At 32.5% G+C, this 26,436-nt stretch overlaps 2 protein-coding genes across 2 annotated transcripts; both read left to right on the top strand.

Annotated features, from left to right (window-relative positions):
* The first annotated feature begins 1,305 nt into the window (after positions 1–1,305).
* On the top strand, positions 1,306–4,409 carry LOC133700232 (uncharacterized). The gene is made up of 5 exons (XM_062123780.1): positions 1,306–1,711; positions 1,870–1,919; positions 3,057–3,180; positions 3,323–3,430; positions 3,559–4,409. Exons 1-5 carry the CDS (start codon positions 1,534–1,536, stop codon positions 4,173–4,175), a joined length of 1,077 nt encoding a protein of 358 aa, XP_061979764.1. The 5' UTR covers positions 1,306–1,533; the 3' UTR covers positions 4,176–4,409.
* Positions 4,410–21,155: 16,746 nt separating this feature from the next.
* LOC133699619 (pyruvate dehydrogenase E1 component subunit beta-3, chloroplastic-like) lies at positions 21,156–23,839 on the top strand. The gene is made up of 4 exons (XM_062122938.1): positions 21,156–21,482; positions 21,577–21,692; positions 21,778–21,821; positions 22,541–23,839. Exons 1-4 carry the CDS (start codon positions 21,365–21,367, stop codon positions 23,520–23,522), a joined length of 1,260 nt encoding a protein of 419 aa, XP_061978922.1. The 5' UTR covers positions 21,156–21,364; the 3' UTR covers positions 23,523–23,839.
* The last annotated feature ends 2,597 nt before the right edge of the window (positions 23,840–26,436 follow it).

The raw sequence follows: 26,436 nt of genomic DNA, 5'->3' as shown, positions 1-26,436 counted from the left end.
ATGTGCTACTAATAAAAAATCATGTCATTAATTTTAAGAATATCATCGATTGCTTTATGAATAATTATGTGGTAGTATGATATGTAGATTAAAAAAAAAACAATTGCTTGTTGATATTGGATGAGAATAGAATATCCATTTTTTATTGTAAATTTTTATATGGTTTTCTCAAATTTATTGTTTTAATGTTTTTTCATGTAGGCGCGTAAAAATGATAAATTCTTTTTTTTCCACAATTATAATAGGTTTTTGCTTAAAGCACAACGCTTCTGATAAAAAATAATATGTTTTTTTTATAAAAATAAAAAAGAAATGCATAATTTAGAAAATTAGGTTTTTGATTAAAAATATACTCTTTTTTTTGTTTTTAGTTGAAGTTGTCATAGTTTCACTTAATATTTTTTTACCGCTGTTTTTTTTATTCAATAAGCTTTGTTGCTAATATAAAAACATTTCATTGTCAAAATAAATAAAAAGACTTTAATAAAAAATATATTTCACCTCCACAATTTATATTTCATGTTAATGTCTATTTTTGTTATCATATAATTAAATAAAAATTATATTATAAAAAATAAAATTATTAAACCCAATTAAGCTCGTGAATTAGGTCATGATATGAATAAATTAACTCGAGTCAATTTAAATTTTTTTTTTTAAAAAAAAGAGAGTGCTCGATCGAAACAACGACCAACAAAACAAAGACCGTAATTACATTTTTAATGAAACAAGATAGATTAACATTGTTCTTGAAATATGTTTTTAAAAGATGTCAAATTAGATTTCAACTAGTTAATCAAATTATTAATACACCTATCAAATCAACAAGAGTTAGATTGTATCAACCACTATCCAGTTTAGTTTGAAATCTAACAAGGTTGGATATTAAGATTCCATTTATTTTTATGTTTTAAAAGTATTTTTAAAAGAAATTAAAATTAAAATTTATTTTATTTATTTATTTAGTTTAAATTGATTTTTTTATATTTTCAGATCGTTTTAATGTATTGATATTAAAAATAATTTTTTAAAAAAATTTAAAATATATTTTTAATATATTTCTAAATAAAAATTACTTTAAAAAATAATATTTATTACATTTTTAAATAAACTCTGTATACCCGTGAGGCTAGATCGAGTTGCCAAAAAGCTACCATGTACACACACGTCTCTCGCTCTCCATCTACAAATAAATGGGTCCAAATATATATATATATATATATATATATATATATATATATATATATATATATATATATATATATATATATATATATATATAAATGGGGGGCCCTAGTTGGAGAAATCAAGAATCTTGTCACGCTTGTTCCTTCACCTAGTCAACACAACCGGCTATCATTGAAGGAGCAAACTGAGAAGAACAGTGCTGCCGTATACCATATTATCAGTTTCCAATTTTCAATGCACACCCATACAACTCTCTTATAAAGCATAGGATAAGTCAGACCATATTAGGACACATAACTTCTGATACATAAAGGCGAAGCATATCTCATAATCTGAGTGGAAAAGATGGCCAAGTTTTGTGTGTTGTTGTGTTTTAGCCTGCTGCTGAATTTCGGGTTTCCAGCTATTGGCTCTGCAACAAAGGAAGAGATTGGGATGTATGAGCTCAAGAAAGGAAATTTCTCTGTGAAACTTACCAATTATGGCGCACATATTATCTCCCTTCTTCTCCCTGATAAATACGGTACAGTTTTTCTTCATCCATTATTTATTTCTTGAAATTTATTTGTTAATTCCTTGTTTTGGGAACGTATGACATTGCATATCAGGTTCAAGAAGATGATCAGTTCTCATGCTAAAGTTTTGTTTCTTGCTTTTGGGTTAATTAACAAATTAAAACAGGAAAGGTAGCTGATATTGTCCTTGGCTATGATACTATCAAGGAATACAAGGTGAGATTTGTTCTTCTTTTTCTTTCTTTTCCTTGTTTTTGCTTTGGTTTTATGAAAGTATATGATTTCAAATTCTTTTACAAATTGATCCACATTGTTGATTGTTCAATTCGTGTCTTTCTCTTTCAAGCCAATGGCACTCAGAATAAGATGATGGGTTCTTCTGCAGGACCACGACTAGCAGGGCAAAAAAAGTTAATAAAATTCCATTGGGTTAAAGCTAGATCAGCTAGCTGTATAATTTGTCGTACTCAAATATGTTTCTTCTCGGTAGTCTGATGAATTATTATTATTATTATTATTATAGTTCATATATATCACTTCAAAAAACACTTTGTCGTGTCTATTCAAACTTGTCTGATTCTTCTTACAGTGCCGGCCCCTCTTCGTCTTATCTCGTGCTGCATTTATTAAAATATCATAGGCTGATCTGATGCATGTTCATAAGAGACAACGCAGAGAATAATACCATGTGACATATATTAGATATGTATCCTCTCTTGGTTAAATTCTAAAGTCAAATCTTTATCTTGGGAACTGCATTATTGAGTCTCAGCACGTGGTTTTTCCTTTGACTCTTTGGGATATATTTGACTTCAACGAACAAATTAATTATATTACTTTTGGTTTTTTTTATTATTATTATTGTATTGCTGTGATGGACTTGGACATATGCAACGAATTGTCTCTATGAAATTCTTGACTGATTCTTTTTAGTATGAACAGTCATTGGATGTTACTGGTCCAAAACATTAATTGTCAAGGAAAAAAAAAACAAAACAAAAAAGAAAAGAAAACATATGGGTACGTACGTAGCAGATTAATTTGCTGGCTCTTCGAGATAGACGAGTGGAAGATGCTTTTATCAGTGGATTTCTTAATGATGTTTTATTTACATTTTAAAGAAGATCCATTCGCTTAAATATATCTCGAAGAAACTAATTTGTTTGTTCTTGCACTTCATCCTATGCTTTATTGCCATTGTAAAAGAACTAGTTTAAATGGCTGGTGAGATCATGAAAATAGTTCTGGTCATTAAACTTTTATATTGTCTTAATAGTAATATTGCTCTAAAAGTTGTCACTTTGATTTTCTTTGTTTTCACTTCATATATATCGGATTGATAACGTTGTGCAGAATGATTCATCAAACTTTGGAGCCACTGTGGGACGAGTTGCCAATAGAATTGCTGGTGCTCAATTTACTTTGAATGGAACTCTATATAAACTAGTTGCTAATGACGGGAAGAACATGCTTCATGGTAAAATATACATCTTACTACACCTTCGCTGGCAAAGTAGAATTTTTCCCCATATTGATTAATTTTCTATCAACTTGAATCGAAGAGGTATCTTCTCTCTCTCTCTTTTTTGGCACTAACTGCTTACATGCATGGATATCAGGCGGCCGTAAAGGATTTAGTACGGTTGTTTGGAAAGTGAAAAAGTACAGCCCTGAAGGACGTACTCCTTGCATTGTCTTTGCCTATCACAGCTTTGATGGTGAAGAAGGTCAGCATAAGTCTTTCAAGCCATAATTTTTCACACTAGCTACAGGCTCAACACATATATGTGTATGAGCATAAATGACACCTATACAACATAAATTAAAGTTATGAATACATTTTTCATATACACAGGATTCCCCGGTGATCTCCATGTAATTGTGGGATACAAGCTCCTTGGAGACAACAAATTGCGTATAACAATGAAAGCAAAAGCTCTAAACAAGGCCACTCCGGTTAATCTAGCCAACCATGCCTATTGGAACCTTGGTGGACACAATAGTGGTGATATCTTGTCAGAGGAAATTCAGATCTTCGCTTCGCACTACACTCCTGTTGACAGCCAACTCATTCCTACAGGAGAGATTGTGACAGTGAAAGGAACACCCTATGATTTTCTCAAACCCAACACCATCGGAAGCAAGATCAACAAACTCACTAATGGGTATGACATCAACTATGCACTTGATGGAAGTGGAAACGACAAGTTGAAGAAAGCAGCAATTGTGCGTGATAAGAAGTCTGGAAGAATGATGGAGGTATTAACAAATCAACCAGGTGTGCAGTTCTACACAAGCAACACTTTGTACCAGAAGGGAAAAGGTGGATTCGTGTATGAACCTTATGCAGCTCTTTGTCTAGAGACTCAAGGATTTCCTGATTCAGTAAATCACCCCAACTTCCCTTCACAGATTGTGAATCCAGGGACGTACTATAAGCATCAGATGTTGATCAAGTTTTCGAATTTCTAGATAATTCGGGACACCAAACTTTCACATGAAAAAAGCAAGTGATTGTGTGTTTTCAGAGTGCTTTTGGCATAGTTTCGAAATTGGAGATCATTTGTACTTTCTATCATCTAAAGTCATGTGATTTTGTAGTTCAATGAAATCAATAATTGCTGCAGAGTGCAGAGATGTTGAATACTCCATATGTATTAAACAATCTTCTTGGCCACTTTTCAGTACTAAATGTGTTTTTCGCCATTGAAGTAACCAGTAATATATTTGAGGTTTCATTGAAGTTTATCACCATCAGGATCATATTACAGGTTTTAACTATTCAATTTCTTTCATGGCATGTTGCCGAACAAATTAGGAGGTGTTTATAATAATGAGCACAAAAATTCACAAGATAAGCACAATCCTTGAAACCTTGCCAAGCTATTTTTTAGGTTGCACATACTTTGCATTCCTCTTTTAGTCAACATAGCCACAAAAATAGTAAGAGCGTTAATGTTGTAGCAGACGAACCATCATATTGAGCCAGTTAAATCTTGACTACTAAAAAACAAAACAAAAAATGCTTAATATTAATTATATATGTTTAATGATAAAGTTGGAGAGTTTAGTGCTTACCAGAAACAATAGAAATTCATGTAGATATCTAGGCATTGGTAGGAATTTATGATGAGGGTAGGGGTCTTTTGGTTTCTATAGACCAAAAACATTTTTTTACCATGTTTAATGAGATGATTAAATTTTCACTGACGGCATGAGAGGCTTTTATGGAGGAAGAAATTGGATACTACCGATCGTGTGATTTGGGCTCTTGGGGTTAATCCTTTTGGCGTGACTCTGATTGGAAGACACCCTCTTGGCCGGGATTCTGAAGGAGTCAGGCTACTAAAGCTGCTAAGCTTAGGACAAAGGGTTTGACGGACAAGAAAAAGGAGAAAATTGCCTTTCATATTTTTCGGCACTGGTTAAGGGACCATTTGCCTACCCAGCAAAGGGCTACAAGGAAAGGCGAGTTACTCAGAAGGGAAACAAGAAAGCAGACGCTGTTCGAAACCTTGGTTGTTGCTCATGTGGAGAATAGTTCCTCCCATTGAAGAAAAGGCGCAAATCGAAGAAAAGGGATATACATAAAACCTAGCCAAGGAACTATAATTCATGTGTTATATTTGATGATAAAGATGGTAAGTGTTTTTACTCACATGAATTCTTTTACAATATCTGTTAAAGGTTTTTAGTATGCGTAGAATTCAAATAAACTTAATTGTGACATGAGAATTCGTTTTCATGTCTCTTGATCAATTACTTCACTGTTAATGAAAAAAAATTTCTTTTTTATATGGATTATGTTCTTTTATATATATATATATATATATATATATATATATATATATATAGAGTAGAGGAAGTAGTTGTTTTTTTTAGTAATTTCTTTAAATATTTGGACTAGGTCTATTTTTTATGGGCAAACTAGGCCTAACCCAATAACCATCTCCCACTCACCTATGAAGAACTGAATCTATATAATACATTATATTTTGAACTTGCACAAAAATTTCATACTTGATGAATGGACCATGTGACCTGAAGCACACAGTGAATGGAGCTCCAATATATAAACCTAATACATGCTATATAGGAGACATTAACCTTATAATTAATTATTTCTTAAAATGTACTAATATACCCCAAAGATTTTTAGTTACATTATGACTAAATATAATTCAATCCCTCAAGAATTTCATACTCAATCCATCCTTATAATTACAGGTATTTTAAATCATATCAAATTTATTCAAATGATATGATCTCCGTTAGTAAATACAAGTATCGGATGTAGATTTAAAATTACTTTTTTTTTCACACTTATATCAATCAGATCTGAATTAACTCATTTTCCTAAGAGCATTCCTTTAAGTCGAATCATTTCATGACCATAGGATGTACTCCTAAAGCAGTAATCATTTATACATCACCTTTTGATATAGTCAAAAGTCACAAAGGGTAAGATTTTAAGATCTTAGATATGATCTCCAAGACTCATATAATAAACAAGCAGGGATCCATTCTTTATTATTGTAATAATCTTTAGCACATGTAGTATGAAATACATGCTATAGTGGAATTTACTCTTTTCTTTTTTGGAGATAAAGAGTGTATGTCGTTGCTCTTCTTATTAAAGGAAATACACCATACGAGTCTTAGTCTTGTCGCCAAAAACATAGACTTCAATTAGAAGTTATCATTTGCTCATTGTCATTAGTGGGAGATGAATAATTTCATACTCGACTTCTATCATAGTAGACACATGAATGGTGAGAATTTATTCATGTTGATTCTTTTATTTAAGAACCTTATCTTGGTCCTAACCAAGATGACATTTTAATAATTACTTTGAGTTAAAATTGCTCCCAATGTGCTCAAGTTACTTATTGAGCACTAAAACTCAATTAGTCTCATCTTTACTCACCTTACAAGTGCTAGAGGTGATTGCTCATGTGTGTTTCTCTCTTAATTTGTAAAAATAAATACAAAAACTCCCTCTTTTCTTTCTTTACGATAACTATAGATTTTTGGTGAGAAGAGGAGTATTTATGCTCTATAATTATTCTTATTTGCATTTAAACTCCATTTTCTTTAAGTGTATTCTTTTTGCCCCCACATCTTTTTAGTTTAGTTTATTTTCTTTAATTTAATCTAGCCTTGATTTTTCTCGGGATTTACACCATTAGCCGAAGATAATCATTTGTCAGTCCTGGTCATCCACTTAGAATGCCATTAGCTGAAGCTAATTATTTTTCAGCCACAGTCATCCACTTAGGATGCCATTAGCCGAAGTTAATCATTAACCCATCAAACGTTCTAGAGGCAGTTTATGTAATCACTATAACCAGATATTATGTCATTTGTAATACACCAACAAACATTCCATAACAGTTTAGCATGGTATAATACAACTATAGACCCTTCATATTTTTCATCCAACCATTCATGACGGTTAATGTTCAATACAACACAACAATAGATCCCTCGTAATACTCATACAAAAATTCATCATAGTTACATTCAATAAAATACATCAGTAAAGCCCTTATAATACTCATACAAAAATTTATCACAATTACATTCCATAAAATACAACAGTAGATTCTTCGTAATACTCATTCAACTATTCGTCACCTTTACATTCAATAAAACATAACAATAAGTCCTTCGTAATACTCATACAACTATTTGTCACCTTTACACTCAATAAAATACAACAATAGGTCTTTCATAATACTTATACAACCATTCGTCAGCAGCCCAAATTCATAATAGGCCAATTAACATCTCATAGTCGGTTTAATATTCATCGCAACACGATAATATATCCACCTCAAACAGGTCATTTCAGAACATTAATATTTTCATCATTATTTCAACATTCAGTAAGAACTTAATTGACATTTCATAGTCATTTCAACAATCATCCAAAATTCAATCAAACACTTTATCGTCGTTTCATTATTCAACAAGGATTTAATAATATATCATCATAAGTAAATCATTTCAAAACATAAACATCATACAAGAAAAAGGTAGGAACCACTTACCTGTTCCACCTACGGTTTTTCCTTGTCCTGACAATGGTCTGATCCCAGCCGCACCACCTAAGACATTAATGCCACAAATCAATATATTTGCATCCTTAAATCACATTCATCACCATACTTATTTCAAGAATCCATATGTTCACATTCAAGTGTTCCACATTTTACGCCATCATACAATGAAATTGTTGCAAGCATTTAAGTCATTTATGACCAGGGAGTCTATTGTAGAAAATCAGCAAGAAAAACTAGTATGCTATTAGCCCACAATTCGACAACAAAAACTGATTCATTGTAGACCCTTCAATTTCGGCAGCAAATGCTACTTCGCTGTAGCCACCACACTTTCAGTAGTGAATCACAATTTCGTTTCAGTCAATACATTTTCTGCAATAAACATTGATTCACTGCAGAAAAACTCAACTTCGACAGCAACTGCTAATTCATTGCATCCAACACATCTCGGCAACGAATGTTAATTTGCTGCAGACAACTAGATTTCGAAAGAGAATCACAAATTCACTATAGAACAACACTTTTGGCAGCAAACGCTGATTTGCTATAGACAACTCAGTTTCGGCAGTGAATCATAAATTCATGGAAGACAACACACTTTCAGCCATGAGCGCTGATTCATTGCAGACAACACCATTTCAGCAGCGAATGCTCACTCACCACAGACAACACAATTTCAGCAACGAATGCTAATTCACTGCAACCAACACTATTTCGACATCATACACTTATTCGCTAGAGCCAACACACTTTCAGCAGCGAACATTTATTCGCTGTACCTAACACACTTTCGACAGCGAATGTTAGTTCGCTGCTGACAGCTCAATTTTGACAGTGAATCACAAATTTGCTGCTGAACAGAATTCACTGCTAACAGCTCAATTTCAACAGGGAATCACAAATTCAATGTAGAACACATATTTTTTGCAGCGAATGCTAATTCGTTGCAGACACCTCAATTTCAGCAACGAATCACATTTGCAGCAGAACACACATGTGCAACAGTGAACACTAATTCACTACAAACAACACAATTTTAAGCAACGAATGTTGATTCATTGTAGACACACAATTTCGACAACGAACACAAATTCGTTGCAGAAATGCAATTTTGGCAGCGAATCAGCATTCGCTGCCGACAATAAAATTTTGGAAGCGAAGACTGATTCGCTACAGACAACATGATTTAGCAATGAAAACTGATTCATTATAGGTAATACCATTTGGCAGTGAAACCTCATTTGCTATAAACAACACAATTCTGCAATGAAAATTCCTTCGCTGTAGGCAACACCATTCAGTAGTGAAACCTAATTCGCTGCAGACTGTAATTCAACAACGAAAATTCCTTTGCTACAGATAACACAAATCGACACCAAAACTAATTCGTTGCAGGCCACTTAATTCAGCGGTAAAACTAATTCGCTGTATACAACACAATTCAATAGCGAAACTGGTTTGCTGCAGGCAACACAAATCGACAGGGAAACTAATTCGTTGCAAACACTCTAAATCAGCAACGAAACTAACTCGTTGCAGACAACACCCTTGGCAGTGAAACTAATTCGCTGTAGATAACAAAATTCGACAGCGAAAATTTCTTCAATCCAAAAACACAAATTGGCAGCAAAACTAATTCACTGCAGACCATACAATTCGGTAGCAAACTAATTCACTATAGACAACATAATTCTGCACATAACATCATCTTAATATATTATTATACAATTTCAATAGGGTCATTAACACCAACATAGTTCCAGTTTTGGTTTTAGTAGGGTCTAAGGTTCCAATGACTACACAATTTTGTACATAACCCTTTCTAACACAAGTTCTTCTATCATACATGCAAGAATCAAGATAATAACGCCATCATTCATTCTGTTTTAGTTCAAGTATGTCCTTAAGAGTTCAACAAGATCATAATTTCTGCATTTCTTCATCTTATTCCACATTTCATTCAAGTTCATCAATCATTCATTAGAAATCCAGACATTAACATCAATACAATTTTTGCCTCCAACTTGGCTAGTCCTCTTCTTAGGTTTACACCCTCAAAATCACTCATACTCACTTAGATTTATTTGGTAAGCGTCTTCACATGAGTTCTTATATGCATCATTCCATTTAGATCTTCCATTTAATTATTTCTGAACTATGAATGCATGAACACTAAATCTTCTACTTTGGGGTTTGCATGCCCTCCTTATTCTGAAAATCGTGAGGCAACAACCATCCAAGGAAGAATACTCCTTTTACCTCACGGGTTATGTATTTCGGTTTGGGAATGGTCCAATTAGTTGGATGTCAAAGCCTTTTGGCCTTCGGGCCGGCGGATTCTATGAGGAAGGCGGCGCAAAGGAGGTTTTAATAGCTTTAGAGCAGGTTTTGGTGATATGGTTTTGTCCTCAATCTTAGTTTTTCCTTCTTTTCCATCTCTGTTGTATAGCGGGTTTGTCACACTCCCTCTCTTCTCATGGTTTCAGTCATCAACATAACTCCCTATCTCTCTTCTTCTTCAAACACTCAAGGCATGGGACATGCAGCTAGTGTAGGTAGGTCTTCTTCTTAGAGAGGGTGGTTGTTGTTGTAGTCACAACTGCTAGCCGGTTATGGGGAAGGGGTCTAGACTCCTCCTACCATGGCTTTGTCCACTTCTGTCTTTCCCTTGGTTACCCTTCTTCTTTAGCATTCAGAGGTGGTGCATGCAGAATTTTTAGGGAAAGGAAGAAGAGCATGAAACCTGTTTTGGAAAAAGTGCCCTTTTCTCTTTCCCTACATTTATACCCCTTTTAAATGCAAAAAGGGTGTTTAGATGTTGGACCAAGGTTCTCCTTATCCCCCTTTTGGGTTATCCTTGGGCTGGTTTTTATTCCCATTCTCCCCTAGGATAGGCGGATCCAACATTAATTTTTTATTAAGTTTTACAATGTCGTTGTCGATTCAAAAATCAGCAGCCACAAATTATGTCACTGCCGATTCAGAATAAATCGACAGTTAAACTGTGCCGCTACCGATTCAGAAATCGACAACCAATAATTGTGCTGCTGCCAATTCAAAAATCAGCAATAAAACTATGTCGTTATCAATTCAAAAATCAGCAACCAAAATTACATCACTGTCGATTTAGAAATCGGCAACCAAATACTGCGTCGCTGTTGATTTAGAAATCGGCAGCTAATTGTGTCGTTGTCGATTTCAGAAATCGGCAGCGATGGTGAAGTCATTTTGGATTTACTTCTTTTTTTATGTTTACATTGTTGATTTAGTTGTCATGTACTGTGATAACAATGGAGTTATTGCATAAGCAAATGAACCAAGGTTTCATCAATGATCCAAACAAGTACTTGAGAAATTCCATTTGATTTGATAAATCAATGAAATGAAAGATGTAAAGATAGACGAGTACCCACCAAAGAGTATCTAGAAGATTCTCTTACTAAGTCACTATCCATGCAAAAACATTAATGCTACATAGAGTTATATGGTATTAGATACATGAGCTTAGGTTTTGTGCAAGTGGGAGACTGTTAGTTTAATATGCCTTATAGTAAATTGATTGGTTGTGAATCTAGAGTAAGGATAAAGTCTATAGGACAAAAATGCTTTACAAAGAAAATTATAAAGTTGTTATAATTATAGGATTCCTATTGCATCAAAGTTGTTATAATTATGCTTTCTTAAATACTGAACAACCAGTACATATTATGTTTTTTTTATTTATGAAAGGAAGCAAATGTTCTCATAAGTCAAGGTATAAGGGGTACTAAAACTAATATGTAGGTGCTTGTCATAAGACATGTACACTAAACTGACCTGCATAAGAATTCCATATGAAGAGATTACTTATGTTTATGGAAAGGCTCACGTGATGGTTGTGTAAGTGATCTTTATATTTTAGATCACTAAGTTATCTTATATTAAGAATGCTATACTTTGATCCTATTACATGTTATCTTAATCGAGGTAATGAAGGGGCGGATATTGAGTATATCATTAACTATATGAAGGTACTTGAGTGATCAAGAGAGGATTCATCACCCTAAGTGAATTAGGAAAAATATCTCATATGTTCTCAAATAGTATTGATTGAGAAATCATTGGTTAAGGTGGAATGAGATTTGAAAAGAGTTTCAAATCTTATTCAAACAATCAATGACTATTATGTGAAGAACAAACATGATTTAACTTAGCAGACATACTTCATACTTCAATATTAAATCGGAACATTATTATGAAAGGATATTAATTACACTGAGAAACTAATCACTGAAATGTTAAGTCAAACCTCTAATGACTTTTCTAATGTTTGAGGGATTATGACACATTACTAGACAACACACCTAATCATCAAATATAAATTAATCAATTGTTGAATTGATATTAAATTAATTTATTTAATTTATTTAATTAAAATTATAATTTATATTTGGGCCAACATATTAGGAACCTAATGAGTCACACACATTAAGAACCATTAGTTAGAAATTAAATTGGGATAATTTAATCAAGTATGACTTCATTAAAATATGTTTTAGAAATTAAAGACTAGAATATAATTAATATGAGGATTATATTTCTAAAACTAGAAAAATCAAGTAAGGACTTGATTAAGTTAATTTCTAAAATTTTTCTAGATTAATATATGGATATTATTCAGGAGGTAAATTGATTTTTTTTTAATTTATAGGGTTTTTCAATATGTCCCTATAAATAGTAAGTTATGCATTTTATAGTTAAATGATTGTCTGTTAGACAGAAAAACTATGTAAGTCACAAAATAAAGAGCATTCTAGGCATAACAATCCCTTTCTCATAAATAAAGATTTATGAGATTTCTCACTAGTGGTTTATGTAGATTACCATTGAGGCCGGACAATTGGGCGACTTGTGGTTTGCAACAACCCAACCTTTAAGGAATTATTCAAAACAAAAGAAGATCAAATCTTTAGATAATAAATCCCTAAAAAATTATTGATATATCTAATAGGATCTTAGAGACTTTCAAATAATTATGTTTTATTATTTTCATTGCGTGTATGATATTTAGGAACCCAACACGCCCCTCCAACTAAAACCATACAAGACCAATAGGATTTGGATATATTATACTATTTCATTCAAGTACCTATTAAGCATCATAACTGATTTTAAATTTGTTTGATTAATTGGGATAATTGCCAGGTACTGAAAAATTGTCTTACCTAGTTTAGTCCAAGATGGATCACATTCGTATGGTAATTAAGTAGTTGCTATGCTAGCTAAGAGTTAGGTCCAACAATCTAACTTCCAAGCATAGTTATAAAATTTGATTTTTGAGTTGATTTGGTCCAAGACCTTGATCACGAGTTAGAAAGTTAACTTGGGTCAACATAACCTTTGATTTTATTTTTTATTTTTGGAAAAATCACCCAAATTATTCTACAGTTTAGTTAAAATTTTATTTGCCTATTGAGTTTTGAAAAATTATAATTTATATCTTAAACTTTGGTGTGGGCGTGATAGTTTATACCCTATACTTGACATGCCTTAAAAAGTCAATAAAAATTGTTTGATTATTTATAGGTTTGTTATTATTTTTTATTTAATGACTAGAGAGCCTTCATTGAGTTACAATAATGAAAATGCCATAAAACCCATACTTCACCTCCTCTCCAAATTTGAACCTACAACATCCATCCAAATCCACACAATATTAGTTTTTTTTTTTTAAATACTAAAACCTAGTTTGGGGATCATATTAAAAGTTAAAGAAACAAGAAAAAGAAAAAGAAAAGTAAAGAAATAACAAGTATACAAGGAGAAAGAGAATATACGCCTTTTCGAGTTATCTTATGTAATAGCCAAATTTTATGCTTTCTAAATTAAAAAAAAAATCATTCCAAGAACATTTGAGTTACAAAGACTTTTGAGTAGCCTTTACATATTCAATTGGAACTAAGAGGAATAAGTAGCCTCAATTTGAGTTGGCGAAGCATATGAGGTATAAGGTTATCTAACATGAAAAGACCAGTATGAACTTCATATATTGCCTCCTCAAATGCAGCAATGCAAAGCTCATACGTTGACAAATGAAGCTCATTAAAGGCAAACCTTCTACAAAGATGAGACTCCATGAAAAACAGTTTTCCGGTGAACTAAATGAATACATCTTGATTCCTCTTTACTCTAAATTTTCATAACAAGAAGCTTCTGCCATTTTTTCACTCATACTTTCAACCTTTCCAGCTTATAAAATTGTAACCTCTAAGATCCCAAAGCTATGGATATTAAGGCTTATTAGAAACTTTTAATGTCTCTTTGTTTCAATAAAATTTTCGCTGAAATATTTTTTGTCTTTCCGATTCTTGATTTGTTTCTAAGCATCTTTCATTTTATCTTTTCCGCTGGGGGTAAGCATTTTATGTCTATTTGGTTTTTGCTTAAAAAAACAAAACAAATTTGTTTTATATTCAGAATCAAATCAAACTAGAAACCAATTCAAACTAATCGATTTTAGTTCATCTTGGTACGGTTTATTTTATAAAAAATGGCAAAAAATATTTATTTTTTATTGGATTTTTTGTGATTTTTTATATGCTTTTAAAAACCTTTTAATTGATATAAAAAATCTATTCCAATTGCCTGATTTTTTTTGTCTTTTAATTGGATTTTTTTAATTATTTTTCAAAAAACTATTCACAATAATATGAGAATACAATATCAATCCATCAAGCATTTCATACTTTTACACACCGATACGAACAAAAAAAAATACAATCTTTTATGAACAAACACACTGATCCAACTTAGTTTCATTGTTTGTCAAAAGCTAAGCCAAGGGAATGAAGGGATGGAATGTCATTGCCATAACCAAATTACACATCTTTTTCTTTTGCTTTGTTTCCCGCTCACTGTACTTTCCTTTTAAACGCAAGCCATCGTATCACACAAAATAGAAGCAGTTAGCTAATGCAATGAAGAAATATGAGATCTTCGGATACTATAACAACAAATAAGAAAATTGAAATAAAAATAAAATCAGATTTCATCACCATCAACACTCAACCTGAATTATTCATAATTATATTGTTACCATAATGATTTATTGTCATGCAATAATGACTACACACACTAAAAAAAACAAATCAAAGTTAGCTACATGCAAATGTCTTTAATTATTGAATTAATTATCAACTGTTTTCATATACAACTTTTTACCAAATTCTATAAAACAATAAATTAGATATGTTAGATTGAAAATGTATTAGTTAATAAATCATAAAATAAAAGGTGTAAGATTATAAGATAAATTACCCGACTCAAGATTTTTATAGGTTTCAATATCATTCATCAAGATTCTAATATATATCGGAATTAATCTATAATGTAATCAATTTTGATAACAAACAAGTGTGTGGAGATAAAAAACTTTAAAATTGATCGAGCATACGATTACAAGTACAAAAGGCTAATTTGAAAACCACTATAGATATAGAAATAACTAGCACATGTTGTAAGACCTTTGAAATGATCTTATATTTTGAAGTATCACTCTTCAACTAACCTAAAATATCTAACTTATAATCATTAGGATCCTTACAACTATCAATCAAATACCTCTTAACCTCATTTCTACTCTTCACACTATCTTCCTCTTCTAAATGTTTTTTAAATCGAGCCAAAGTACTTGACATATCATCTACATCCATATCATCATTAGCATTAACATCCTATTGATGTCTAGTATCTTCACCCACTTCATTACCATTCAAATAAAAATCATACAAGTTCACCAAAGTATCTTTCATATTATTTGTTTGTTTGCAATTGTACTTGGTTATCATCATACAAGTCACCAATACAAAATTTTATATATTTCAACTTGAAACATGGATCTAAGACAATAACCACATACAAAAAAAAATTATGATTTTTTTTATTTCTCTAATACTTCTCAAACTTTAACATCATCTTCTTTGCCATTCTCCTTAAAAATTATCTTTACTTTTACACAATTGCAATATGTTTTTGTGTATGTAAATTAATTTATTGAAGAAAGAATTTGATTTAATATGTAATGAGTTATAAAATCTCAATGTAAGTATGTAAAAAATCTTTAAGAACATCACCAAAGATCTAGCATTTCCCCAATCCTTCAAACTAGGTGCCTTGTGTTTTTTTTATTCCTCTTTGAACAAACCTTAATAAAGTAACTCATATACCTAGGGTCACTTTCACCTATCCTTATAAAAACAGTCTCAAATTTTCCATAGCTTTTAACATTAGATAAGTTGGATGTCATCAAGTTATAATATCCAAATACATTGATTTCTTACACCCTATCTTTAGCCTCTTTGTACACTTCTTCTATACAAGTTCCCTAAAAGGTGAAGATCTAACAAGCCTGATTACATTTTGAATCTTGACAACTAAACATTAATCTCTTTTAAGCCCTCGCACATAATTAGGTTTACAATATGTCTATAACATCTAACATGAAAATAATACTCATTTGAAAATATAATAGTTGTCCAATCTTGTATCACATTCTTCAAATATGCAATAGTCAAATTATTATAGCTAGCATTGTCTACTGTAATAGTTTAAACTTTATCAATCCTTAGCTCTAACAAAAAATTCTCAATAACTTGACCAATCATCTTACCTTTATGATTGAAAACTTGATAAAACTTCAAATTATTTTATGCAAATTTTACTCATTATCAATCCAATGAGCTATCAAGCATATATAGTTATTGTTTTGGATTGATGTTAAAGTATTAGTTGTTAAGCATACTTGTTGACTCTTAAGAGCTTTCCTTAATTTTTCCTTTTATTCCACTTAAACTTTAAAATAATCTTTTATAACAGTAAAACAAGGAGAAACATCAAATCTAGATTGCATAGTATTACAAAATAATCTAAATCCTTGACTCTTCGTAAAATTAAAAAGTAACTCATCAATTATAATCATTTTTGCTAGTGCTTGTCTACACTTATCATAATTATAACACATTGCCTTAAGAGTTCCCACATTTAGATCTCCCATTTCACCCTCCTCCTTTTAAGGTTAGAATACCAAAATTTGTTGTTTCCTATCAATCACAAAAGGAAACATTTTGCATGCTTTTAAATGACTCAACATATTACTTGTGTCATTAAGGACAATATGACAAATGTAATCTTTTCCATAATAATTACATGTAGCTCTAGTGGCTTTGTTGCAATGTCACGATCACAGAAATTAATTACCCTAACTTAAATAAACAAGATAGTATAGAGTAAGGGGTCGATCCCATGAGAAAGTTTTAGTTCAGATTTTTATGCTACACGATATGCAATTGTAGGGAATTTTGAGATTGTCTAGACTATAGCAGAATTAAACAATCAAGCTAAATTGAATAAATTAAAAAACTATCAAGAGAACAAACCTTGGTTTCAAGTAAACATCCACTACGGAAATAAGAACCGATCATTGAAACAAAACATCTATTTATATTATGAATCCTTATCTTTTCTAAACATTGGTTAGTTAACATTTTCGTTGTCTAACTAACCCTAACCATCAAACAATCACAATGTTCGCACTAGTAATTAAAATTCAATGGCAGCCTTAAAAATTAGATAAGTTGATTAATCTAGACAACATAATTGTCTGTAGTTCATGTTTGATTTGATCGAATGTTTTCTCTAAGATTAATAACTTAGATCTGCTACAATTATTGAACTTAGTTGCTTCACAAGTTCATATATCATAACTCTGATTTTGATAGCAAACTTAGAAATAGATTGTTCACAATAATAACTTAGAGTCTACTTTAGCAATTAAAATAAACAACCCTAAGAAATAAGCATAGGAAAACAAACATATTCATTCTTCATATAAACTAAAAAGAAAAGATAAAATAAATCTTACAGTTCTTGAAATCTGAATGTTTCCATGTCCTTACAACCAAGAAAAAGAGTTTAGCCTTAAATGTCTATTGAACAACTAATCAGAAAGAAAGATGAATGTATGATTTCAGGTTTTTTAGAGGAAGGTATGTTTTCTCTCTCTTGGTTGGCCACCCCCTCTTCCTTTCTCTCTTTTTTTTATTTGATAGGAAACCCTAATATCTATTTCCTACAAAATAGTCTTTACCTAAGTAGACAATTTACATTTAAGTAGTTCAATAACTATTTTTCTAAAAAAAAAAAAGAAATAGCCTTGCATAAAATCCTCAACTTTTGACTTTGGACTTATAAGAGTGAAATTGCCGAAATAAAGATTTGGATGTCGGTTTGGATGTTTTGGGAAGTAATTTGGACTTGTTTCTTCATAAAAAATGTCTGTTGGCAGATTTCATATGGCATCTTAGAAAAATCATATCTCTTCTCTCATATCAGCTCATTTTCTGCTGACATTTGGTATGATGATAAGGTCTTCGAGTCAGGAATCCAACAAAATTGAGTTGCATCAAATGGACTTCTCTAGCTCAAGATATTCAAGTCGAAATGGCAAAATATCAACACTGACAAAATGCGAGATTTGTCTTTGAAGGCTGCGATCTCCATGTTCTTTCTCTTTTTATTTTTCTTGTCATATATGTACAGAAAGGTATGAATGTTAGCTTTCTAATTCCATTAGAATCACTTTGTTTTGACCTCTAGAGCTCAAACTCTGCACAAAACATTGATCAGAGGTCAAATCTGCCAATTATCTCCAATTTACTTCTTTTCGAATTTTACATTCAAAAGTGCCTTCAAAACATAAAACAAAGAATATCAAGGCATTTTATATATATAACATAGGAAAAATACTAGGTAAATATGGGTAAAACTATCAAATAATATGGTTGCATCAGGCTTTAGGATCATCATCAAGTTTTTAAAGTGATCCTAAATTTATGATTTTTTTCTATCATCAGCATTCCTAAATTTATGATTTTTTTTCTATCATCAACATTTTTTTCCTTGATGTATGGAGATAAAGTTGTTTACATTTAATATTTATGGTTGATATTAGGGTAATTTTGATTGCTAGAATTAAATAGTAAAAAAATAGCCACATATCTATAACCCAACACAGAAAATGTAGAAATATTAATATTGCGATAACAAAGCAATGAGTTTTCATAAGAATAACCCAAAACCCATACTAATTATTCAACTTTATATAGCCTAGATGGAAAAAAAAAATTCCATGCAAAAAAACAAGTACAAAAAAGAGAAAAATTATTGTTACCTATCTAGATATATTGGTTGCATTTATCAAGACGAATTGGAGGGTTGATTGTTGGTGGGGTAGATCGAGAGGATATAGATATAAAGACCAGCGACAACGATGAAGGATACAAAAACAATGATCGGTGATCAATGATCGAGAGAATGAAAGAAAGATGAAAGACATAGAGAAAGCTTGGGAAGACAGTTGTTTTTGGCTTTGATTTAGAGTTATAAAAGACGAGAGACAAAGAAAAAACTTGGAAACGATTGCTTTCAACTGGTCAATTTAGAGCGACAAACCATATACTAAAAATATCATATATAAATCAAGCCACCCCTTCTTTCAGCTCACATTTTAATACCTACAGAACACAAACATGAATAATAGTCCTTTCAACACAAACCCAACCAAAACACTAGAATTAGCAACAAAAAAATAATCTAATCAAATAAATAAAACCTCTAAAATTTCCTTCTTTGTATAAAATAGAATTTGAGCACCACTAAAACCCTAGAATTCCATGATGACTATTGACAAAACCTCCATTGCTCTTCCTTAATTTACATAGTCACTAAACAACTTATAAACAATTTAATACTTCATTTTTTTAACACGTCACAATGCATTATGATTGATTTTCAAAGCCACAATTCGAAAGAAAATCGAATAACTAACTTGCTATATGGTGCTTTGAGAACGAAACATGTGAGAGATTCCATCACCTAGTATAGACAATCACGATAAAACACGAATTTGTGTGAGAAATCGATCCTAATAGTAATTTTGTTATTTGATTTAGGACAAATCATGGGTTCTTCATTGCCGAAGAGAGAGGTCGAAAAACAATTTGTTGTTTGGTGTCTTCGATTATATATATATATATATATATATATATATATATATATAGGGGTGCTATGGTCATTTCATTATATTTGAAAATTTTCTTTAACCCAAGTTGAAAATTGTAATTTTTCAAAATATGGTGGGCAAGTGCAATTTTCACTAAATTATAGGATGCTAAGAGTAATTTTTAATTTTTTTAAAAATATCATTTTAATTAAAAAAAAGTGTTTACTAACTTGGTATGAACCGGACCAACTAAATGAATCATCGAGTTGATATAGTGAGTTAGTCTTGTAACTATACCTATAAATGGGTGCCCATCACACAACCCTTGTCAAAGAACACCACCCTCGTCCTCACAAATTACCAAAGAAGCACCTAATTTATAACATGTAGAGGGTGTTTGTTTTCGTAGTAGATTGTGTGTTGTGGTTTGATCACAATTTTGTTTTGTTTGGTAAAGATGAAACCGCAAGTTTTACAAAGTGGGACCCATAATTTTTTTGTGGTCCAACCACAAGTTCAACAGAAGCAATCCATATTTGTTTTTCAACTTATCCCTTCCACAATGATTGTTTATGGAGACCGTTCAATCTATAATTGACCAAAATATTATTTTTATCTCCTATTTTCTTTATTTGCTTGCTTTACTCTTTTACCATCTTCATCGTCCCCTTGTTTCTAGTTTTCTTTACAAATACTTCTCCCTTCAATCATTTGTTACAGATGTTCTAATTGATTTTTTTTAGACACAAACTTTTCCAATACCCACAAGTTAACCTTTTGATAGTAACCAACATCTCCTTCTAAGATCCTCACAACCCTCTACCAAATCTAAGTTTCCTCCTCTCTTAATCTTGTCTTTGTGCACATCTCACTGTAATTTTCAGTAAAATCTCGGTGATTTTGTATTTTAATTACTATTCATCCTCTACTGTGCATGTTATTTAAATTTGCTACACTAACTAAAATATAAAACTTCTTATCATTTTTTAAACTTGTAAAATTTTTTATTTTACAAGTAGTTAATCTTATATATGTATTAATTGTTCAATATTATGTATTGATAAAATTAATGTTCTATTTGATTATTTATTGTCCAACTATAATTTTAACTAAACACTAATATCATGCTTTTGTTGAAAAAGCAATTTGAACCTTAGTTTTTACCAAATACATAACTTAGATAAAGCAATCTCATAAAAAAATAAATTTTCTTAAACCACAACTATAAAAACAACCACATAACCAAATATATTCATAAGAACCAACGAAAACTCTCCACCTCTGTCTTAAATGTAAATAATAATAATAAAAACCATCCTTTTCATTACATCCCTCGCGTGTCAAAGCATCCGAAAATGGTACACAATAGAAGTGGCGATGCAAACAATGTTGGTGTAGCTGTCAATTAATTTTGTTGTTCCAACTTTTCTTTCAGCCCCTCAAATTCTCCGCCCCCTTATTCTATTGCTTTTATAAATTGCATCCCATTCTTTACTTTCTCATTCCGTCTTCTTGGAAATCTCCAATTTCTTTTGAGCCATATAAAGATCAAATATCAAATGGCCACCATTTTCCAGGGATTAGGAGGAGCTGCTGCTGCAGCAGCAGCAGCTTCTTTAACCAACTCCTTTGATTCAAAGAAATTACTTTTGCCTTCCTCGCGCAGATCCCCCGCAGGTTTGTTTCCTTGCCTTCAGTAATTAATGCTTCCATTTCCATTTTCTGAACAAGATTTGTTATGACACGGGTTTTGAGTGTTGTTTGATTTTAGAGAGAAAAGCTAGCAGCTTTTTGGTGGTGAGATCTGATGGCAGTGTGAATCTGAATCTTGGGAGTTCTAGTGGTAGAGCCCGTACGGTTGATAAATTGATTACAAATGCAGTTGCAGTTAATCTCTCTTCTCCACTTGCAGTTGCAGTTAATCCAAGTTTGGTCTATTCTTTATTTATAACTGTTTCTTATTTTGTTTTAGACAAAGGCTGATACTTCTGCAGCTTCATCTGCATCGAAACCTGGGTATGTTTGCTTCCATTTTTCTTTGGTATATTCTCTATTCAAGCTGGTTATATATTCTGGATAGCATATTTGGTTAGATTCTCAGGATACTTAAATCTAGTTGTAAAGTTACATGGCTCCTCATGAATATTAAGAAAAAAAGGGTAAGAGTAGGAGAATAAATGATGTGGATGGTTGTTAGGTGAAAACAGTTATGTCGATGAGGAGTTTGTTGTTTCGTTTTCTCTGAAAATTAACTGAAAGGATAGATCAAAATGTCAGCAGTTTTCACGAAAGGCTAATTCCTTAATTGTTCTCATTTTTAAACAAGATAACTTCATTTATTTTTCTGCGATTTGAATGTCAAATCGGGTTTTGAGGTGTTTGCTTTCTTCTGAACATTTATCTAGGAGTTGTAGGATATGGTTTAATGAAGTCACGAGCTATGCAATAGTGATACTACCACAATATCTTGATAGAAAGAGCATTTGTTTTGCTCTCAAGTTTATATCTCTTTGAGTAAGAAACTACAGAAAATTGGGCAATTAGCCCAGCTCTAGCCATGTTTGTTGTAGGCTTCCCTGCATTGGTTGGACAGGGTATCTGGCCCACTGCCACTCGCAGTAATAAACTAATATATCCCATTGCACATCTTGCCCCTGTGTGCCCTATACTTGTGGGTAATAATATTTTTGTATTACATTATGAATGTGCTTAACAAATCTGCATTTTATTCTCAGGCATGAACTACTACTTTTTGAGGCCCTCAGAGAAGGTTTGGAAGAGGAAATGGACAGAGATATGCATGTCTGTGTCATGGGTGAAGATGTGGGTCATTATGGAGGTTCTTACAAGGTTACTAAAGGCCTAGCTGAGAAGTATGGGGATCTCAGAGTTCTTGACACCCCTATTGCTGAGAACTCCTTCACTGGTATGGGCATTGGAGCTGCCATGACTGGCTTGAGGCCAATTGTTGAGGGTATGAACATGGGATTTCTTCTTCTAGCCTTCAACCAGATCTCAAACAATTGTGGCATGCTCCACTATACATCAGGTGGCCAGTTTACTATACCAATTGTCATTCGTGGGCCTGGGGGAGTTGGACGACAACTTGGAGCCGAGCATTCACAACGCCTCGAGTCATATTTTCAATCAATCCCTGGAATCCAAATGGTTGCATGTTCAACCCCATACAATGCCAAGGGCTTGATGAAAGCTGCAATCCGAAGTGAGAACCCGGTCATACTTTTTGAGCATGTCTTGCTTTACAACCTCAAGGAGAGAATCCCAGATGAAGAATACATTTGCAATCTTGAGGAAGCTGAGATGGTTAGGCCTGGAGAGCATGTCACTATCTTAACCTACTCCCGGATGAGATATCATGTGATGCAGGCTGCCAAAACTTTAGTGAGCAAGGGATATGATCCCGAAGTAATTGATATCAGATCATTGAAACCATTTGATCTTCACACGATTGGAAATTCTGTGAAGAAGACACATCGTGTAATGATTGTGGAGGAATGCATGAGAACTGGTGGAATTGGTGCTAGCTTGACTGCAGCTATCACTGAAAATTTCCATGACTATTTGGATGCTCCAATTGTGTGCTTGTCTTCACAAGATGTGCCAACTCCTTATGCAGGGACATTGGAGGAATGGACAGTGGTTCAACCTGCCCAGATTGTGACAGCAGTTGAGCAGCTGTGCCAGAAGTTACAGTAGCATGAATAGTCCTTGCTATTGTAGAAGAGCGGCAGCTATTCTCTATTTTTGTTCTCAGCTTTGTTCGAAATTGTTATTTAATACACTTTGTTGAGATGCCTGCCAAGTTGAGGTTTTTAGTTTGTTCTTTTGGAAGCAAATACCATGCCATTAGTTGCAGCAGGTAGATATGTGGAATTGTTATCTCTACACCTAGGCTTCTTTATCAAGATAAAGTTACGTAACTACAGCCTAATTTGTTATGTGTAATGTTAGATGTGATCTCAGTTACATGTGGGTATTAAAAGCAAGAGAGTCCCATTTGGGCTTTTTACTTTTGCAGTGTTTTGTAGCTTCCTCTACCCTTTAGATTTCTCATTTTTTTTGTTTGCCTAGAAAATTTATTTTCCATGTAGTTGTGATGACTTGAAACAGAAACCCGAGAACGGAAATAAGAAAGGTACATGAAAATGGGAGGAGAAGAGGAATCCCAATTACTGGAAACCAGCTGTAGGAAGTAGAAGAGCTACTTGTGCACTACATTCAGACCTCATCTCTTCTTTACCTAGTATAATCTCTCTATTAAGAGAGGGACAATATTTCAGCTTGTAGTTTCAGCTCGCAGTTATTATTCTAGGCCCTCAATAATCAACAGAAAATCCAATCTGGGATGCTAAGGATATTTTGAGCTGCTAGCTGAACTTATAGGTAAACAGGTGGAGTCTGGAAAGCATGAGATGACGAAAGAAAGAGGGCAACATCTGAAATAAATAGGTGAATGATAAACATTACTAACAGCTGATGCAAGTAGATTATGATCGAGCACAGACCGAATGCAATTTGTTTCTTTAGAATTCATCGTTTACATGGATATATGGCATCATTTCCGAGATAACTTACCATAAAATTTTAGATGTATTTTTCTATATTAGGGTGAACTTTCAAGTTAATTGAAGTTCGGAAAAGTCTTGCGTTATAGATCATAATATGATATACGAATTTTGTTATTTATTTCCTTTTGATTTGTAAATTTTTTATTTGGTAATGATCTTTTTCCTATAAGAATATAACAGCTGTTTTGAGAATTTTCTGATTCTACAAAAATCTTTAATGGAATGCAGCATAGTTTTCAAGTATAATAAAGATATATTAATGTTCCAAAATTCTTTCCTTACAAAAATTCTTTATGCATCCTAAGTATACAAGAAAAGAAGAACAAAAGGTATTTATTGACAAATTGGTTAATTTATTTTGGAGAGTTTTCTAATCTTATAAGAAAAATTAAAGAAAAACAACAAGAATTTTCATGTTTTGAAAATATTATTTAAAGTTAGAATTAATTATTCTAAAACCTAAATGTCCTTCTTAGATAGAATAATTTATTCTTTATCAAAACGTGGCTAAGGCTATAAGCTACCGATCATTGGATTAGAGAAGGCAATATTATTCTATTATGTTGCAGCTAGTTTGAAACTTTAGTTGGAAAACTTATCGAGAGAGAACTTTGGACTTCCTTAGCATCATCACAAGTACTCATTGATCCATCAATTTTTTGACTTTCCAAACATATACAAAAACACATCCATAATCAAGACTCTAATCAAAGAAGAAAGCGAAAAACAAAGACAATTTAATTAATAAGGGTAGCTTGTTAATGGTGTTCGTAAAGCAGTTGATATGCTTATCTAAAGATGCATGAATGAAGTCATCAAATTGATCCTTCAAATCCTCAAAAAATGAAATCTCCTCAATTCTTCTTCTCCCATGTGTTAAACTGTAATTTGTAATTCTCAATGTCATTTATTGTTAGCTTTTATAGCTTTATATTCTTTTGGTTTTTCCTAGATTGTGGAAGTTTATGTGCTCCTAGATTTCATTAATTTAGTTCTTGTTATATAGGGCCTTTCTATTCTATTTATGAAGCAATCAGATCAAAAGAATAATATAAAAAATGTTTATGGTATTGAGTTGCAGCTCTACCATTTATCAGTCCCTTTCTTCTTTCTTCTCTATCTCTGCAGTTTGTTTCCAACAAATTTGGTATCAGAACAAGGTTTTTTCTTTATGGCTTTTTCTTCTAGTATTTCTACTTTCTTCTATATATTATTTCAAAACATAAACATCATAAAAAAAAAAAAGTGGAAACCACCTACCTGTTTCTCCTGTAGAGTGTCTTTACTCGATTGAAGGTCCGATCATAGTCGCTCCACCTAACATGTCAATGGTTACAAATTAGCACATTTGTATTCTGAAAACACATTCATCACCATACCTACTTCAAGAATCCATATGTTCACAAGCAAATGTTCCACATTTTACATGATCATACATGAAATTGTTACAAGCATATAAGTCATTTATGACCGGTGAGTCTATTGTAGAAAATCGATAATGGAAATTGGTATGTTGCTACCTGCACAATTCGACAGCAAAACTGATTCGCTACAAGCACCATAATTCGACAGTGAAAATTAGTTCGCTGCAGGCCACACAATTCGCCAGCGAAAGCAGATTTGCTGCAGACAACATAACTCGGCAATGAACACTGATTCGTCGCAGACACTAGAATTCAGTAGTAAAAACTAATTCGCTGCGGACAACACAATTCGACAGTGAAATTGGTTCGCTGCAGGCAACACAAATCGGCAACAAAACTGATTCGCTGCAGCCACCACAATTCAACAGTGAAAATTGATTCGTTGTCGACACCACAATTCAACAGTGAAAACTGGTTCGCTGCGGACAACACAATTCGGCAGCAAAAGCAGATTCACTATGGATGACATAATTCGGCAGTGAACACTGATTCACCGCAAACACCAGAATTTGACAGCAAAAACTGATTCCTTTTTCGCTGCAGACGACACAATTCGGTAGCGAAAACTAACTCGCTGTAGGAAACACAATTCAGCAACGAGACTAAATCGCTACTGAC

This window comes from Populus nigra, chromosome 7, assembly GCF_951802175.1.
Source record: "Populus nigra chromosome 7, ddPopNigr1.1, whole genome shotgun sequence".
NCBI lineage: Eukaryota > Viridiplantae > Streptophyta > Magnoliopsida > Malpighiales > Salicaceae > Populus > Populus nigra.
The sequence above is the reverse complement of the archived record's forward strand: the minus strand, read 5'-3'. Positions and strand labels throughout refer to the sequence as shown.